General features: G+C 44.7%; 2 protein-coding genes across 2 annotated transcripts in view; both read right to left on the reverse strand.

Moving 5' to 3' along the window:
* Positions 1–890: 890 nt before the first annotated feature.
* Positions 891–9,461, reverse strand: LOC139410252 (5-hydroxytryptamine receptor 1D-like). Its single transcript, XM_071155765.1, has 5 exons — positions 9,237–9,461; positions 5,520–5,680; positions 3,150–3,265; positions 2,627–2,749; positions 891–2,136 (listed from the first exon to the last, which is right to left on the reverse strand). Exons 1-5 carry the CDS (start codon positions 9,406–9,408, stop codon positions 891–893), a joined length of 1,818 nt encoding a protein of 605 aa, XP_071011866.1. The 5' UTR covers positions 9,409–9,461.
* Positions 9,462–9,802: 341 nt separating this feature from the next.
* LOC139413593 (probable methyltransferase TARBP1) overlaps positions 9,803–17,570 on the reverse strand; it is a 34,447-nt gene continuing 26,679 nt past the window's right edge. Inside the window, exons 27-29 of the mRNA XM_071161162.1 lie at positions 13,371–13,495; positions 12,734–12,870; positions 9,803–10,734 (exon numbers count right to left, since the gene is read on the reverse strand). Of these exons, the coding sequence (XP_071017263.1) occupies positions 10,566–10,734; positions 12,734–12,870; positions 13,371–13,495 (431 nt within the window). The 3' untranslated portion in view covers positions 9,803–10,565. The remainder of the gene's footprint in view (positions 10,735–12,733; positions 12,871–13,370; positions 13,496–17,570) is intronic.

Consider the following 17,570-nt stretch of genomic DNA (forward strand, 5'->3'; position numbering starts at 1 on the left):
TCCAGTGTTCCTAATGGAGGTGTAGATTACATCTCACATTCCAGTGTTTCTAATGAAGGTGTAGATTACATCTCACATTCCAGTGTTTCTAATGAAGGTGTAGATTACATCTCACATTCCAGTGTTCCTAATGGAGGTGTAGATTACATATCACATTCCAGTGTTTCTAATGAAGGTGTAGATTACATCTCACATTCCAGTGTTTCTAATGAAGGTGTAGATTACATCTCACATTCCAGTGTTTCTAATGAAGGTGTAGATTACATCTCACATTCCAGTGTTTCTAATGAAGGTGTAGATTACATCTCACATTCCAGTGTTTCTAATGAAGGTGTAGATTACATCTCACATTCCAGTGTTCCTAATGGAGGTGTAGATTACATCTCACATTCCAGTGTTTCTAATGAAGGTGTAGATTACATCTCACATTCCAGTGTTTCTAATGAAGGTGTAGATTACATCTCACATTCCAGTGTTCCTAATGGAGGTGTAGATTACATCTCACATTCCAGTGTTTCTAATGAAGGTGTAGATTACATCTCACATTCCACTATTCAAACTTGTAAACAAGACTGTATAAGATTTCTGTTAATCAGACTCTGTGCAGCCAATGGCAATGTCTGCTATAGGTATAATGCCGGGAGCCACTTGTGGATTTGACAGCTCTAACGCAGTTCTGCCTCTGACACCATCAAAACAACTGCTATGCTGATGTCGGCTAAAGCAGATCTGATTGGATCGAGCCGTTAGTCTTCTGTTTTACCCCACGTCCTCTGAGGTTGGAGCGCGGGGTAAGTCATAGTACAGCACTCCTGGAGACGTTTCATTCGGGGTTAAGTGCCTTGATCAACGACAGATGGATGGTTCATAAAGATCTTAATCCGCTCCGACTAGCATACATCATGCTCTACCCTCACTGTGATCTGTCCATAGAAGAAGGTTGCCTGTCTGTCTCTGGTGGCTGCAGAGAACGGCAGACTGCTGCCCTCTGCTGTCCTGGTGGGGACCTGCAGGCACTCCAACCTCCTGTTTGAACTCCTCTCCCCACCTCCTCCAACTGAGTCCTGCCACGGGGGGCAGGAGGAGGTGGAGGAAGAGGCGGAGCTACCGGTGCGGAACACACCACACACACGCTCCCTGGAGCTGTCCGAGAAGTTGGAGTCGACTGTGAAGACGGAAGAGCAGTAGGCCCGTCTCAGCCCCTCTCCTACAGGTGTGTTGTGGATGTTAGACCCAGGTCCAGAACATACTAGGCCAGGATGGGGGCGGGGCCACTGGGGTCGGGGATGGACGGAAGTCAGAGTACATGGGTCAAATGGTTCACCGCTCCTCCCCTCCTCTCCCTCCCCCCTGGTCTCGCCTCCCCCACTCCCCACCACGTTCCCCCCAAGACGCACTCTGATCTTCTGCTTCAGGCACCGCAGAGCCCCCTGGAACCTCTGACTGAGCAGAGCATACAGCAGAGGATTGATGTCTGAGTTCAACAGAACCAACCAATAGGAGAAGGTAACCGCTGAGGGCGGAACTAAGGAGGACTTACACGATAGGGCGGTCTCCGTGGCCTGGACTAGCGCAACGCCTATATATGGAGTCCAACACAAGAAGAAGGCAGCGATAACCAGGAAGAGACGTACAACCCCGTGGTGATGGAGGTGATTGGAGTTGGAGTTCTGGTGGGGCGGATGGGGGTGGCCATGGGGGGCGTGTTGGGCCAGGAAGGAGAACAGTCTCCGGGATGCAGCATTGGAGCTGGAGGTAGAGTCTGGGTGGTTGGAGGTCTGTGGAGCTCCAGCAGTATGATCTGACCCTGAAGGAACCTCATCCCCAACCTCTCCATGGGTCTCCGATACAAACCGCCCACTCAGATGATACACCAGCCTGGAGGTGGAAGGACCGTGGGCACCTAGACACCTCGGACTAGTCCGCTCAGAAGTACTCTCGGTCGGGAAGGAGGAGCTCGGCATTCCAGTGTTTCTCTGGAGCTGGTCCTCCAGGTTGTGGATCCTCCTGGCGTGGCTCCGGGCTACACGGACGATGATGACGTAACAGAAGAGGATTACTGCAGCAGGCATGAGGAAGGACAGGGCAGCCATGAAGGCTGTGTAGCTGGGACTGCTCTTCCAGTTCACCGCACAGCTGAAATAATAGTACATGGTGATAGTTTACATTAGTGACCTTATTACTGTAACATGTCCTGGAAGTACTGCACAGTGTAACAAGTATTGGAAGTACTGCACAGTGTAACAAGTATTGGAAGTACTGCACAGTGTAACAAGTATTGGAAGTACTGCACAGTGTAACAAGTGTTGGAAGTACTGCACAGTGTAACAAGTATTGGAAGTACTGCACAGTGTAACAAGTATTGGAAGTACTGCACAGTGTAACAAGTATTGGAAGTACTGCACAGTGTAACAAGTATTGGAAATGATCACTGTTACGCAACACTGTAAGAATGAGTAATAGCAATTATTGATACATTGTACTCACGGAAAATATGAAACATTAATAAGGGCAATGCAGCCTTTTATCTAAAGCAAACGTACATTTTAGTGCTGACATTCCATACATTTTGAGATCATACATTGTTAGTATATTTGACCCCAGCGGGAATGGAACCTACACCAACCTGTACATGGGAGCCATGTAGGACACAGTGCTCCAGCCCAGCAGAGGAGGACAGCTGGTGACCAGGGCCTGGAGCCAGATCCACAGCACCACAGCACACTTCCTCCATAGGGTACAGTGGGAACTGGAATAATAATCCAAATAACTAGAAAAGTTCCATTTTCTGAAGGAAATGTCTGTGCTTGATTTAAGTGTTTCTAATCTAGATCTATAGTCTAATGAGATGTCCTAGGTTTAGATCGGATTGGTCTATAGTCTAATGAGATGTCCTAGGTTTAGATCTGATTGGTCTATAGTGTAATGAGATGTCCTAGGTTAAAAACAGATTGGTCTAGATCTATAGTCTAATGAGATGTCCTAGGTTTAGATCTGATTGGTCTAGATCCTAAGTTAGTAGTACAGTGCCTTCAGAAGGTATTCACACCCCCTGGGAATACTTTCTGAAGGCACTGTATCATTTGTCTAGATCTATTTTAGTTGGTTCAAATGTATAGTCTTGTAGTTGGTCAGGATCATTGAATTACCTGTAGCGCAGACAGTCCATGATAGAGTGGTAGCGGTCCAGGGCGATGGCTGCCAGGGTCAGGACTGAGGCTGTACAGTAGACTGAGGAGGTGTACCCCACATACAGACACAGGTCCTAGCAGACAGAAGGTAGGGAGAAACAGATGAACCAGTCCAGTCACTGTTATGGGGCACATTTCTCACACACAGACGATCAAATAAACGTTTGAAAGAGTCACTAGTGTTATGGAAGGGGCAGCCACTGACAACCCTGCTCCAGGAGAGCGACCCGCCCGACAACCCAGCTCCAGGAGAGCGACCCACCTGACAACCCTGCTCCAGGAGAGCGACCCACCTGACAACCCTGCTCCAGGAGAGCGACCCACCTGACAACCCTGCTCCAGGAGAGCGACCCGCCTGACAACCCTGCTCCAGGAGAGTTACCCACCTGACAACCCTGCTCCAGGAGAGTTACCCACCTGACAACCCTGCTCCAGGAGAGTTACCCACCTGACAACCCTGCTCCAGGAGAGTTACCCACCTGACAACCCTGCTCCAGGAGAGTTACCCACCTGACAACCCTGCTCCAGGAGAGTTACCCACCTGACAACCCTGCTCCTGGAGAGTTACCCACCTGACAACCCTGCTCCAGGAGAGTTACCTGCCTGACAACCCTAATCCAGGAGAGTTACCCACCTGACAACCCTGCTCCAGGAGAGTTACCCACCTGACAACCCTGCTCCAGGAGAGTTACCCGCCTGACAACCCTGCTCCAGGAGAGTTACCCACCTACAACCCTGCTCCAGGAGAGTTACCCACCTGACAACCCTGCTTCTGGAGAGTTACCCACCTGACAACCCTGCTCCTGGAGAGTTACCCACCTGACAACTCTGCTCCAGGAGAGTTACCCACCTGACAACCCTGCTCCAGGAGAGTTACCCACCTGACAACCCTGCTCCTGGAGAGTTACCCACCTGACAACCCTGCTCCAGGAGAGTTACCCACCTGACAACCCTGCTCCAGGAGAGTTACCCACCTGACAACCCTGCTCCAGGAGAGTTACCCACCTGACAACCCTGCTCCAGGAGAGTTACCCACCTGACAACCCTGCTCCAGGAGAGTTACCCGCCTGACAACCCAGTAGCTCTCCATTAGGAGGGTTGGCCTCCCCTTGGTTATGGTACACCCCTGGGTTATGGTCCACCCCTGGGTTGTGGTCCACCCCTGGGTTATGGTACACCCCTGGGTTATGATACACCCCTGGGTTAGGGTACACCCCTGGGTTATGATACACCCCTGGGTTAGGGTACACCCCTGGGTTAGGGTACACCCCTGGGTTATGGTACACCTCTGGGTTATGGTCCACCCCTGGGTTATGATTACACCCCTGGGTTAGGGTACACCCCTGGGTTATGGTACACCCCTGGGTTATGGTACACCTCTGGGTTATGGTCCACTCCTGGGTTATGGTACACCCCTGGGTTATGGTTCACCCCTGGGTTATGGTACACCCCTGGGTTATGGTTCACCCCTGGGTTATGGTACACCCCTGGGTTATGGTACACCCCTGGGTTATGGTACACCTCTGATTTATGGTCCACTCCTGGGTTATGGTACACCCCTGGGTTATGGTTCACCCCTGGGTTATGGTACACCCCTGGGTTATGGTACACCCCTGGGTTATGGTTCACCCCTGGGTTATGGTACACCCCTGGGTTACCCTGGGTACACCCCTCCTGTCTCAGCCTCCAGTATTTATGCTGCAGTAGTTTATGTGTCGGGGGGCTAGGGTCAGTTTGTTATATCTGGAGTACTTCTCCTGTTCTATTCGGTGTCCTGTGTGAATTTAAGAGTGCTCTCTCTAATTCTCTCTTTCTCTCTCTCAGAGGACCTGAGCCCTAGGACCATGCCTCAGGACTACCTGACATGATGACTCCTTGCTGTCCCCAGTCCACCTGGCCGTGCTGCTGCTCCAGTTTCAACTGTTCTGCCTTATTATTATTCGACCATGCTGGTCATTTATGAACATTTGAACATCTTGGCCATGTTCTGTTATAATCTCCACCCGTACAGCCAGAAGAGGACTGGCCACCCCACATAGCCTGGTTCCTCTCTAGGTTTCTTCCTAGGTTTTGGCCTTTCTAGGGAGTTTTTCCTAGCCACCGTGCTTCTACACCTGCATTGCTTGCTGTTTGGGGTTTTAGGCTGGGTTTCTGTACAGCACTTTGAGATATCAGCTGATGTACGAAGGGCTATATAAATACATTTGATTTGATTTGTTATGGTACCTACAGATTAACTATATGACTGCGTAGAGGCACTATAACATCAATGACACTCACACACACTCTCACACACACAGATGAATAGAAGCCCCAGATCAGCCTTACAGTACAGTCGACCCATCCGTTGTTCATGATGGAGAGAGCTATGAAGGGCATGACCCCAACCCCGACCAACAGGTCACTGATGGCCAGGTTCATAATGAGCACTGATGTCACGCAGTGGAAGGTCTTGGTGGCCGCCACTATCACAATCACCAGGATGTTACCTACAGACACACACACATAATATGACAGCATTAGAGTCACATGGATCTTTACCTTCCATTAAAGGGGCCTATCTGCAGTTGCTATAGTCATTTTTGGATGTATAAATGAACCGTGTGAACAGACATTTTTGGATGTATAAATGAACAGTGTGGACTCGAGTCACATTACCTGGACTCGAGTTTGACTCCAGTCAGAAATGTGATGATTTGAGGCTAGACGTTGAGCCTCAAGACTAGGACTAGGACTTGAGACTGATGAAGTGAAATTATCTGGCCAGGTTTTGGAACATTTTGTCACTTATTTTATGGCACAGAGTCTTGGTGGAATTCTCTCCACGCAGCCAGACACTGTAGCTTGCAAAAAAACGTGCACGAGATTGGGTAGTGAAACGCACACTCGGCCCTCTGATTGGACCAGCAAACTGTCAGTCAACAGAGGTCGGATGAGCTGGTGGTTTTTAAAGTTGGGGTGGGTCACAGAAGGTTTTTGGAGGTCAGAGTGTGAAACTGAATGGATTAAAAAAATTATAATAATAGAAATTATTACATTATTTTATATGTATAACTAAGCCTATTTGATCTGGTCACCAACAGGGGCCTAAGGCATTACACCAAATTCCTTTCTCAAAAACATAACATGGAAAAGATGAGTGTATTGACTGTTGACCAATGACCAGTCTGCAGCATCAACCGCCCCACACTTATCCAGATAAGTGACCAAAAATCACTTGTTTCATCCTCTCCGGTTTTTCCTGGTAAAAACAGAGTAGCCTATGTTGATATTATCTATATACAGCTCAGAAATCTGTTACAGAGAATCTTTGCCAGAACAACAGGCTACCAGGCAATTTCATTAGAACATTTTCATATTTCAGTTAGGTCTAGTTTGGGTGAGTTAATTAGGCTATATATATACAGTACCTCAGTTCTACGTATTGGCTATATGTCATAAGACATATAGCTGTAACATCACACTACCTTCAATACTTATGAGATGAAGATGTTTGTGAGGAAGAGAAAGGCTCCAGACAGACCCTGCTTTCCGACCTCCGCTGCATACAGTAGAGTAGCTTCCAGCCTTGTAACGCTTAGAACGCACCAACAGACAGATTGCATTTTGGAACACCAGAATTACATCCATTTCCAATGAAACGCTGCGTTTGCTTTGCAGCATTGCGTTGCAGATGTAGTTGCAATGCGTTCGGTGTAGTGCATTTCGAACATATGTGTCAAACTGTATGCGTTAATTGCTTGACAGAAATGGTAGCAGAAGGTGAATGTTGAACTGTTGTTGCCTACATATCCAGATGAGGCCTCATGCCATTTTGCGCCAAAACACTGTCGGTGTGTTCGAAGCGTTATGATGCTGCTTGCTCTGGACTCTAGAGAAGTGACATGATATCACTAATTGATATTGACATGAATGACTTTCAGCTCAAAATGCAGGTGTAAAACGCAGTTTATTTCTGTATCTTGTGTTTTGAAAATACATAACCGTTTATGGCTGTATGAATTCTTATTTCTATGGCAATGACAGGCTACATCTGCTCAGATTGTGTTCGCGTGTGCATGTGCGTGCGCGTGGGTGTTCGCGAGCGTTGAACACTCCGGTCAAAACGTTTAGGAAACAATGATCTAGCGAACAGATTGCTGATTTGTTGTACAACTATAGGATCGGGTCCCGGCAAAACGTTAAATTATAGAGCGAGAGGATTGCCATAAATAAATATTTACAGCTCAAAAATAATATTAACTGTTAGCTTTACAAGCTCACCAGCAATGGGCATCAAGCAACACAATCACTAGCATAGGCCCACTGGTCTTTTGCTATGTCGAAATGGATTCAAATTAATAATTTACTTATGAAGCTTGCATTTAGAATATGTTGTTCAAATTCATTATTACATCATCAAAAATGTGTTGTCGACAAAATAATGAAAAGAGCTGTCAGGTAGCCTCAATAAATAGACACATATTTGTAGTTGAAGTCATTGCATGCATCGATGTTTTATTTTACTTGACTTGAGACTTGACTTGCTCTTACAATGCACGACTTGGACTTGACTCCAGACTCGACCAGTTCTATTTGTGACTGGACTTGAGACATGGACCTCATGACTTGAGACTTGCTTGTGACTCGAATAATAGTGATTCAGTCCCACCTCTGTAAATGAATGATACCAGTAACTGCCAAAATAAAGGAAACCAGCATAAAGCATATTCATAGGGCGCTGGGCCACCACGCGCCGTCAGAACAGCTTGACATAGATTCTACAATTGTTTGGAACTTTATTTGAGGGTTGAAACACCACTCTTCCACGAGAAATGCCATAATGTGGTGTTTTGTTGTTGATGATGGTGGAAAACTCCAGAATCTCACATAAGTGTTCAGTTGGGTTGGGATCTGGTGACTGACTGGCTGACTGACACACCCACAACTGAGATCTCTTCTAGCCATGGTAGCCAAAATAATGGGCAACTGGGCATTTTTTTTATACATGACCCTAAGCATGATGGGATGATAATTGCTTAATGAACTCAGGAACCACTCCTGGGTTGAAGCACCTGCTTTCAATATACACTTTGTATCCCTCATTTACTCAAGTGTTTCCTTTATTTTGGCAGTTATCTGTATGTATCCATTGATTCTTGAAGAATATAATTTATGCCTCGTGAGCTTAGTTCAACTGTCGTACCTCATCAGAACCCAAAATATAAACTTGTTTTACACCAATGTTTGTAAACAAAGTAAATGTAAAGACACTATATAGCCTCAACATGGTTAAAACTATATTTTGTTATCTCCTAGATGGTCAGTCCTTGCATCCATAGCTACGTCCATGAATTTGAGAGTGGTTATATGTCTTCAGCCCCAACTGTCAGCTTTGTAGAGGAACGGGGGCAGGGAAAACGCTTGGTTGTTGTTTCAACTGCTGATTGCCGCTTTAATTTATACAGCAAGTTTCAGAGTAGGCCTCCTGTAGAGGTCTCAAAGCATTCTTCTAAGAAAAGCCATTGCTACAAATTCCATTGAAAGAATAAGGCAACATCAAAAACAATATTTCGATGCTTGTGGTGCTTTAATCACAGACATGGCCAGTGTCTTTCTAAAAGAAAGCACATCACACAGAGAGACATCTGCCACCAATGTATAGCAGCACCCAGCGGGGATTTGTACAGCATTCATCACGCTAGCGTTTCCCCTTGATTATTTTACACAGGCATAAAAGGCTCTCCAAATCAGTGTTCAGAGCATCTGTAATCAGTGTTCAGAGCATCTGTAATCAGTGTTCAGAGTATTTTTAATCAGGGTTTAGGACCAAGAAGTTAAACCCCACATGTATAATTAAAACCATTATAGGAGCCCAATGTATTGAAGGCAGAGGGGAACATAGTGGGCGTCTAATGCTACAATGAAGATAACGCATATAACTGGAAGTCAGTGAAAACTGAAAAGTGATTCACTTTTTCGAAATGATTAAGTATATTTTCATGAGCCTTATGAAAATAAAATGTTTTCCTTGCAGTTGCGCATCTGCGTTATGATGACACACACCTGTGACTGCGCCGAGACACATCAACACCATCAGGACCTCCAGAACCAGTTTAGTTCGGGGGGACAAGTTGAGCCGAGCCTCCGCCATCGATGTCGCATTCCGGACTGAAATCCGCATCTCATCCGGGAAAGGGGCACTTGTATCCAGCCAAGCGCCACCTAGCTGCTCCATAGCCTACTCTCCTTTTTTGATGCTATTTAACCAAGTTTAAACTTTTTGTTGATACTGGTTGGAAATAGTTTTGGGCGCCAAATATCCATAGGCTATTAATTCTACACAGGGTAAACGACATACATTTTAGTAATCTTGTAAATACGTTTCCTTCTCATTATCCATTGTTGCTATCCTCTACCAGTCTAATGTCTCCGCCGCACCGCTCAGTGGTTCGTTCACCTGCGCAACGTTATTCTTGGTGAAAGTTGGGCGTGGCGCACGGCACCTTTCGATAAACTACTGTGAGCTTATGTTCTTTCTGCGCTATGAACGGCTCCGTGAGAAATAACATGGTTTGGTAAGAAAAACATAAATAAACCAAATGTGTGTGATAAGAAAAACAGAGTTCTTACGAAATAATTGTTTTATTTGTTTAAAAAGATGCATTACTTTCCAACAATTTCTCCACTCCAAAAAAAGCATTGTTCAATATTTAATACCACACAGAAAAAAAACAGAGACTCGGGGAAAATCAAGTGTCTGCTGCTTTACTGGGAAAGCACTTGGAAACATGACCCTGTCCAAACGACAAACGCATTGGAATATTCTAATGTAATATCTAGCCACGGCTAAAGCGGAATACCCTCCAATGGATCTGAGATGGGTTCTAGGTCTAATAACAAGTCACTACTTGTAAGACTAACATCCATTCTCTAGATCTATGGCCCATTGGATGGTTAAGGCTGCATTTTAAAATGGGTTAAAGGTACAGTTGTGGGGGCTGTAGGTACAGTTGTCGGTAGGTACAGATATAGGATCAGCGTCCCCTTCTAACCTTAACCATTAGTGGGGAAAGGCCCCATGTAGCTCAGTTGGTAGAGTGTGGTGCTTGCAACACCAGAGTTGTGGGTTCGATTCCCATGGGGGACCAGTATGAACATGCATGTACTCACTACTGTAAGTTTCTCTGGATAAGAGCATCTGCTTAATGACTACAATGTAAAGGGGCAACTTAACCCTACTCCGCAGCGGGGGCAGTAGGGGGTAGGTACTGGTGGGTTTACCCCCACACTAGGGCCATGTTCATTAGTGCACGCAATGGAAAACATTTAAAAAACGTTTTACAACAGAGTGAAAACGTTTGTTTCTTATCATCCAGGTCATCTCTCCCTATTTCAGTCTGACTTCACTCCAGTAGAGGGCAGGTACTGGCGGGTGTACTCCCACACCAGCAGGGCGGCGCTCACGTGTACGTTGAGGGAACGGATGACACCTTGCTGAGGGATCTCCACACACACATCCAGCAGCTGGAGCAGGTTAGCTGGGATACCCTCACGCTCATTACTAAAGTAGGGAGGAGGGAGGGGGGGGGGGGGGGGGAGTATGAATAAAAAGGAGAATAACTAGACAGGTGAAATATGGAACACAGTGCTAGGAAACGAGATAGGATGTTGGTCCATAGAAATTTAAAGGGCTGGAACACTGGACATTCCCATTCAAGTCAATGTCATTCTATTTCTATAGTGTAAGGTCAAAGTTCATTTAGATCCGTGTTAGATCCACATATATATAGATCCACGCGACTGAAATTTCCAATTGAGCTGACAATGTGGTCTCCACAAATGCGGGAGCAATGCCTTTAGTAGGTCCATAGCCGAAAAGGGGCGATGGGGTTGAATCCCGGCCTTAGTCACTGATCTACAGAACATTCACCCTGGCCTGCTGTGAACAATATGACAGAGACAGGTACAGATATGGTTGTAATGGGTTACATTAGACAAACACCATGCTGTGCTGGAACAGAGCAGACCACAGGTGGAGTGTTCACTGACTAATGGCTGTGTGTGTGTGTGTGTGTGTGCGTGTGTGTGTGTGTGTGTGTGCGTGTGTTGACTGAGTGCGAGATACACTTTGCCTTGTTGGGTTCATTACAAATAGCAGCTCTCCTCGGCCTTCTCAGCTTAAACAAACCCTGTATGTTTGACTGAGCTCAACCATCCCACCCAGGAATGATCAACCTCCAATAACAAACCAATAACAGACGCCGTTTGGAGACGGTACACAGTAGAGAAAAAACGTGTATTACTGACCGATGTGTGTCTATTGATCAAACATCATTCTGTAGCTTGTGTGTGTGTGTGATATTTATTTATATAACACACACACACACACACTTGAAGTCGGAAGTTTACATACACTTATTTACTTTGTGCACAAGTAACTTTTCCAACAATTATTTACAGACAGATTATTTCACTGTATCACAATTCCAGTGGGTCAGAAGTTTATATACACTAAGTTGACTGTGCCTTTAAACAGCTTGGTAAATTCCAGAAAAAGCTTCTGATAGGCTAATTGACATCATTTGAGTCAATTGGAGGTGTACCTGTGGATGTATTTCAAGGCCTACCTTCAAACTCAGTGCCTCTTTGCTTGACATCATGGGAAAATCAAAAGAAATCAGCCAAGACCTCAGAATGTGTGTGTGTGTGTGTGTATATACATATACAGTGGGGAGAACAAGTATTTAATACACTGCCGATTTTGCAGGTTTTTTACTTACAAAGTATGTAGAGGTCTGTAATTTTAGGTGCAAATCTAAAACAAAAATCCAGAAAATCACATTATATGATTTTTAAGTAATTCATTTGCATTTTATTGCATGACATAAGTATTTCATACATCAGAAAAGCAGAACTTAATATTTGGTACAGAAACCTTTGTTTGCAATTACAGGGATCATACGTTTCCTGAAGTTCTTGACCAGGTTTGGTCTCTCACAGTTGAAGTGTACATATGATAAAAATTACAGACCTCTACATGCTTTGTAAGTAGGAAAACCTGCAAAATCGGCAGTGTATCAAATACTTGTTCTCCCCACTGTATATACATACATACATTTGTGCATGTGATGCATGGCTGGAGCGTGTGTTCCCTGTTCTTCCCTCCACAGAGCACCCATTAGAGACCAGCATGCCTGGGCACGTCTCCTCACTGCAGCAGGAAGCAGATCTGTGTGCCTGCCTGATCGGGGCCCAGGGGAACACTCACTCCATTACTGAGATTCCATTAAAGAGCTTTGTCAGCTTCCTCCCTGACCCATGAGACAGTCCCGGCCATGGCTGTGTATGTACACGTGTGTTAATACAGTCAAGTCAATGAATTGATGTGCAATAATTATGTCATGCATTGATTGTTCATTTGTGTGGTTTGTCTGTTAGTGAATAATTGCATTTCATGTCATGGCTTTTGTTGAAGCAGAAAATACTTCCAATATGACACAAAGTTATATACAACTGGACATGACAATGTGCTCTGCTGTCCTACAGGAGAGTGGTTTTACCCCAGCAGTAACAGAGTCTTCTCAGGGAACTTGTAGTCCTTTAGACTCTGACTATTGGCTGTCTGCTCCACTCCCACAATGCAGTAGCCCTCCCTCTTCTTCAGCTGCAAGAAGTCAGCTAGTTCTACGGGCTTCACCTGGTAGAGACACAAATATATGATGTTAACATAACACGTTTTTAACTGGCTAAAAAGTAAGCTGAACACAGTAGAGTGAATGAACTTGGTGAGCATCTCAATATCCTAGAGTGTTCAGCTGTCCTCCTTCCTCTACATCTGCACTGAAAAAGGTGCATTTACCCTCCACTACAGCACTGGAGACTTTAGGTCAATGGTGTCCAAATAATTCCATGGAGGGACAAGTTTTTGTTTTTTCCTGTCAATTAAAACCTAGACAAACAGGGGAGGGGAGTTCCTTACTAATTAGTGACCTTAATTCATCAATCAAGTACAAGTGAGGAGTGAAAACCTGCAGACACTCAACCCTCTGCGGAATGAGCTTGACACCTGTAGTTTAGGCTACTAAAGTATTGTTACCTACCTCCAGTAAGGGGAGCCATAGCTCAGAGGAGACACTCAACCCTCTGTGGAATGATCTTGACACCTGTGGTTTAGGCTACTAAAGTATTGTTACCTACCTCCAGTAGGGGGAGCCATAGCTCAGAGGAGACACTCAGGGCCTGGAAGTGTTTATCACTGACGTGGCGAAGACTGTCCAACACCAGAGCACTGGCCCCAAAGATCTCACACGTCCTACACAGACCTTCACACACACACAGACAGAGAGATCGAGAGAGACAAAGAGAGAAGGAGACAGAGGGAGAGAGCGCGAAAGTGTTTATCACTGACTTGGCAAAGACTGCCCAACACATACTACACTGAACAAAATAATAGATGCAACATGTAAAGTGTTGGTCCCATGTTTCACGAGCTGAAATAAGATGCCAGACATTTTCCATATGCACAAATAGCTTATTTGTCTTAAATGTTGCACACAAATCTGTTTACATCCCTGTTAGTGAGCATTTCTCTTTTGTCAAGATAATCCATCCACCTGACAGGTGTGGCAAATCAAGAAGCTGGTTAAACAGCATGATCATTACATAAGTGCACCTTGTGCTGGGGACAATAAAAGGCCACTCTAAAATGTGCAGTTTTGTCACACAATGCCACAGATGTCTCAAGTTTTGAGGGAGGGTGCAATTGGCATGCTGACTGCAGGAATGTCCACCAGAGCTGTTACCAAAGAATTGAATATGCATTTCTCTACCATAAGCCAACATAGTTTTTGAGAATTTGGCAGTACGTCCAACTGGCCTCACAACCCCAGACCTCGTGTAACCAAGCCAACCCAGGACCTTCAATATCCGGCTTCTTCACCTGCGGGATCGTCTGAGAATAGCCACCCGGACAGCTGATGAAACTGTGGGTTTACACAACCAAATAATTGCTGCACAAACTGTCAGAAACCGCCTCAGGGAAGCTCATCTGTGTGCTCATCGTCCTCATCATGGTCTTGACCTGACTGCAGTTTGGCATCGTAACCGTCTAAAAAAAAATGTTTTAAGGTATATGTGACCAACAGATGCATATCTGTATTCCCAGTCATGTGAAATACATAGATTAGAGCCTAATGAATTTATTTCAATTAACTCATTTCCTTATACTGTATGAACTGTAACCCAGTACAATCTTTGCATGTTGAGTTTATATTTTAGTTCAGTGTATAATGGGCGATATGGTATATCTACAGGCCACTGGCCCCCACATCCTACACACACACACACACACACACACACATAAACAAACAATTACACAATCACTATTTACAGATATTTGTATGCTACAGGTCTAAGGTGATATTTTCTTCAGACAGAGCATGCAACAATTTTTATTTTTATTTAAAGGCCCGGTGCAGTCTAAATTCTGTTTTTCCTATGTTTTGTATGAGCTGATGAAACTAACACTGTAAAAGTGTGAAAACATTTGCTGTTTGAAAATACAATCTCCAAAGGACTTTGATTCTGTGGGATGCACAAGTTGCCAATCACAGTCCAGAGTTCACACCCATCTTAAAACTGAAAGTAACTCATACAGACTGAAAGGCTACTTCACAGCAGTTCTTCTTTTTTTATTTTGTTTATTTGGACATTCATTCATTCATTCATTCATTCGTTGTCTGTCAGGTGTGGAACTAACTGAGATTGGGAGAGGAAGCCAAATTCACAAGGTGATGTTTGGACAATAAAAACTGCCTTGACATTTCCTGTAGTAAATGGATACCTGACAACACATACCAGAGGATAGTTTTTTTTTGTTTTGTTTCGAGGCTATACTGTATTTGTTTACAAATGTAACTAGCTTCTATTGTTGGTTGATGTGGTAAGACAGTTGAACTAAGCTCATTTGGCATTTCTGGGCTCCCGAGTGGCTCAGCGATCTAAGGCACTGCATCTCAGTGCAAGAGGCGTCACTACAGTCCCTGGTTTGAATCCAGGCTGTATCACATCCGGCCGTGATTGGGAGTACCATAGGGCGGCGCACAATTGGCCCAGCGTCGTCTGGGTTTGGCCGGGGTAGGCGGTCATTGTAAATAAGAATTTGTTCTTAACTGACTTGCCTAGTTAAATAAAAAAAATGTGTAAGTTATATTCTTCTAGAATCAATGGCTAAACCTGAACATTACTACTTTATAGGTTCAAAAGTGGATGTAGCCACTGCAGATTGCCCCTTTGGAGTGAAAATGGCCACATCAAAAGATCAACATGATGATGACTGTGAACCTAGCACTCCTGAACAGTCAAATCCTCTCCTACCCCAGTTGGCACGACTTGAAGAGCTCTCAAACATTATTGAAAGGAAAGAACCTGGTGAACAGGAAATTGAGAAATTAGCTGCAATTTTTCGAACTATTGGTAATGAGCTGGACCATAACTTATATGAGCACTTAATGATAGATAGGCTTGAAGTCATACAGACAAATATCAAGGACAAACTTAAGGATGGTAGTAGCTTTATCACTGGAAAAATGACACAGTTCTACAACAAGGCACTGGATTCAGTAGGAACAATCATCACTAAACTGGCCAAAGAGATTGGAGTCAACAATTCAGAGTCAAATATGTGTCTCCAAAAAGAGTTTGGCCTTAAAACCGATTGTCCAAAGGAATGTTTGAATTGCAACCATATAAAGAGCTCAATGTCCTGGATTCAGGTTGAACCCTTCGTGTCTACAGAGGATGAGACCACCGTCTACACACTCGACTCTTCTGCAGCAGGGCATTACGAGTGCATCTTATCAGGGCTGCGGTGGGTATGTGAGAGCAAAGTCAGTCTGCGATACCAGTTCAGCTCCTGGGAGCCTCACAGGGCCACTCTGAACAACATGCGGTTTGAAGAAGGAGGTCCATTACTGGACATCACAATGATTTCTGGCAAACTAGAGGAAATTAGTCTGCCACACTTTGTCTGTATAGATCCAGACTACCCACAATCCTCCTTGAGAGAAGACATGAAGGTTCTACATGTGAAAGACAACAGAGTGCTTGTGGAAGAAGTGGATGAGGTGACGGGGTTCCACGCCAAACTGCTTCGTCCCTCCTTCTCTGGCAGGGGTTTGGTACTGAGACGTGGGTTGCATTGGAGAGTGCACTGTGACCTTCTGATCTTTAGGTCCACCAGAGCACTCCTCACCTTACACACATATCTGATCCGATGTGATCCTTCTCTAGCACGGGAGGTGGAGCAACAGGAGAAGTCCTATGGATTCGTAAGACTTCCAAAGCCAAAGCCGGAGAAGTCCCAGCGGAAGGGGAGTCACTTCACCCTCAAGACCTCGTGTCAATCCTCGATTACGCCAGAAAAGATCAAGCTAAGAAGCACCCGGCCAAACTACTTTGAAGTGTACATAAAGGACCCTGCGATGGACTTTGAGATGGAGTTGATAAGTGAGAAGGGAGAATCTGCATGGAAAGCTGAAATACGAACAGAGGAATACAGAGATGATTCATACACAAGAGACATTGAGTTTGTTGATGAATTCAGACCACAGATCATTCAAAGAGTCAATAATGTGTTTGCCATAGCAGATATTCTCTTCACAAAGGGCATGATCGGTGAAGAGATCAATGCAAATATCAGCGCTGCACCGACACGCCAGGCCAAGATGAGAGTGATATACGAGGCACTGAATTCAGGTGGACCACACGTCAAAGCTGCATTCTTTACTGCACTCAAAGAAAAGGAACCCTTTCTAGTCAAAGACTTGGCTCAATAATACCTTATCGCTCAATCTCTAACACCCCTCTACGAGACCATTATGCCTAGACACTTTATTCAGCATGTTCTCCTTCAGTCCAGCAGGACAGAGGCAAGAGGAGGAGTGATGAGGAGAACTATGAAAGAAGAGACTTTTCAGGTGTCAAGAATAGCAATCCAAGGACCAGTTCTCTGTGACATTTTAGTGACAGAGGGCATGGGTAGGAAGGCCCCACCAGCATACACACACACATACACACACACTCATGAAGAGGTTTCACTTTCACTCACACATGGAGCACAAAGAAGAATGAACGTTGAGAGAGAATTGACATTGATTACAGAAAAGAAGACAAATTTGAAATGAACTGGGACTGGAATTCTTTAAAATAATAATTAACGGGTAAATATGTTAAAAGGTTGAAAACATTAGGAAATATACAGTGGAAGATATTAAAGGGTTGAAAACATTGGGAAATATACAGTGGAAGATATTAAAGGGTTTAAAACATTGGGAAATATACAGTGGAAATATACAGTGGAAGATATTAAAAGGTTGAAAACATTGGGAAATATACAGT

Source organism: Oncorhynchus clarkii, chromosome 1 (assembly GCF_045791955.1).
Source record: "Oncorhynchus clarkii lewisi isolate Uvic-CL-2024 chromosome 1, UVic_Ocla_1.0, whole genome shotgun sequence".
Lineage (NCBI taxonomy): Eukaryota > Metazoa > Chordata > Actinopteri > Salmoniformes > Salmonidae > Oncorhynchus > Oncorhynchus clarkii.

What these genes read in the sequence shown, in the direction of transcription:
- LOC139410252 (XM_071155765.1), bottom strand. Translation starts at nt 9,408, where the DNA reads ATGGAGCAGCTAGGTGGCGCTTGGCTGGATACAAGTGCCCCTTTCCCG. An exon ending in GTGTCTCGGCGCAGTCACAG is followed by an intron (nt 5,681 to 9,236) that starts GTGTGTGTCATC and finishes GTGTGTCTGTAG; the next exon opens with GTAACATCCTGGTGATTGTG. An exon ending in TACATGGCTCCCATGTACAG is followed by an intron (nt 2,137 to 2,626) that starts GTTGGTGTAGGT and finishes CTATTATTTCAG; the next exon opens with CTGTGCGGTGAACTGGAAGA.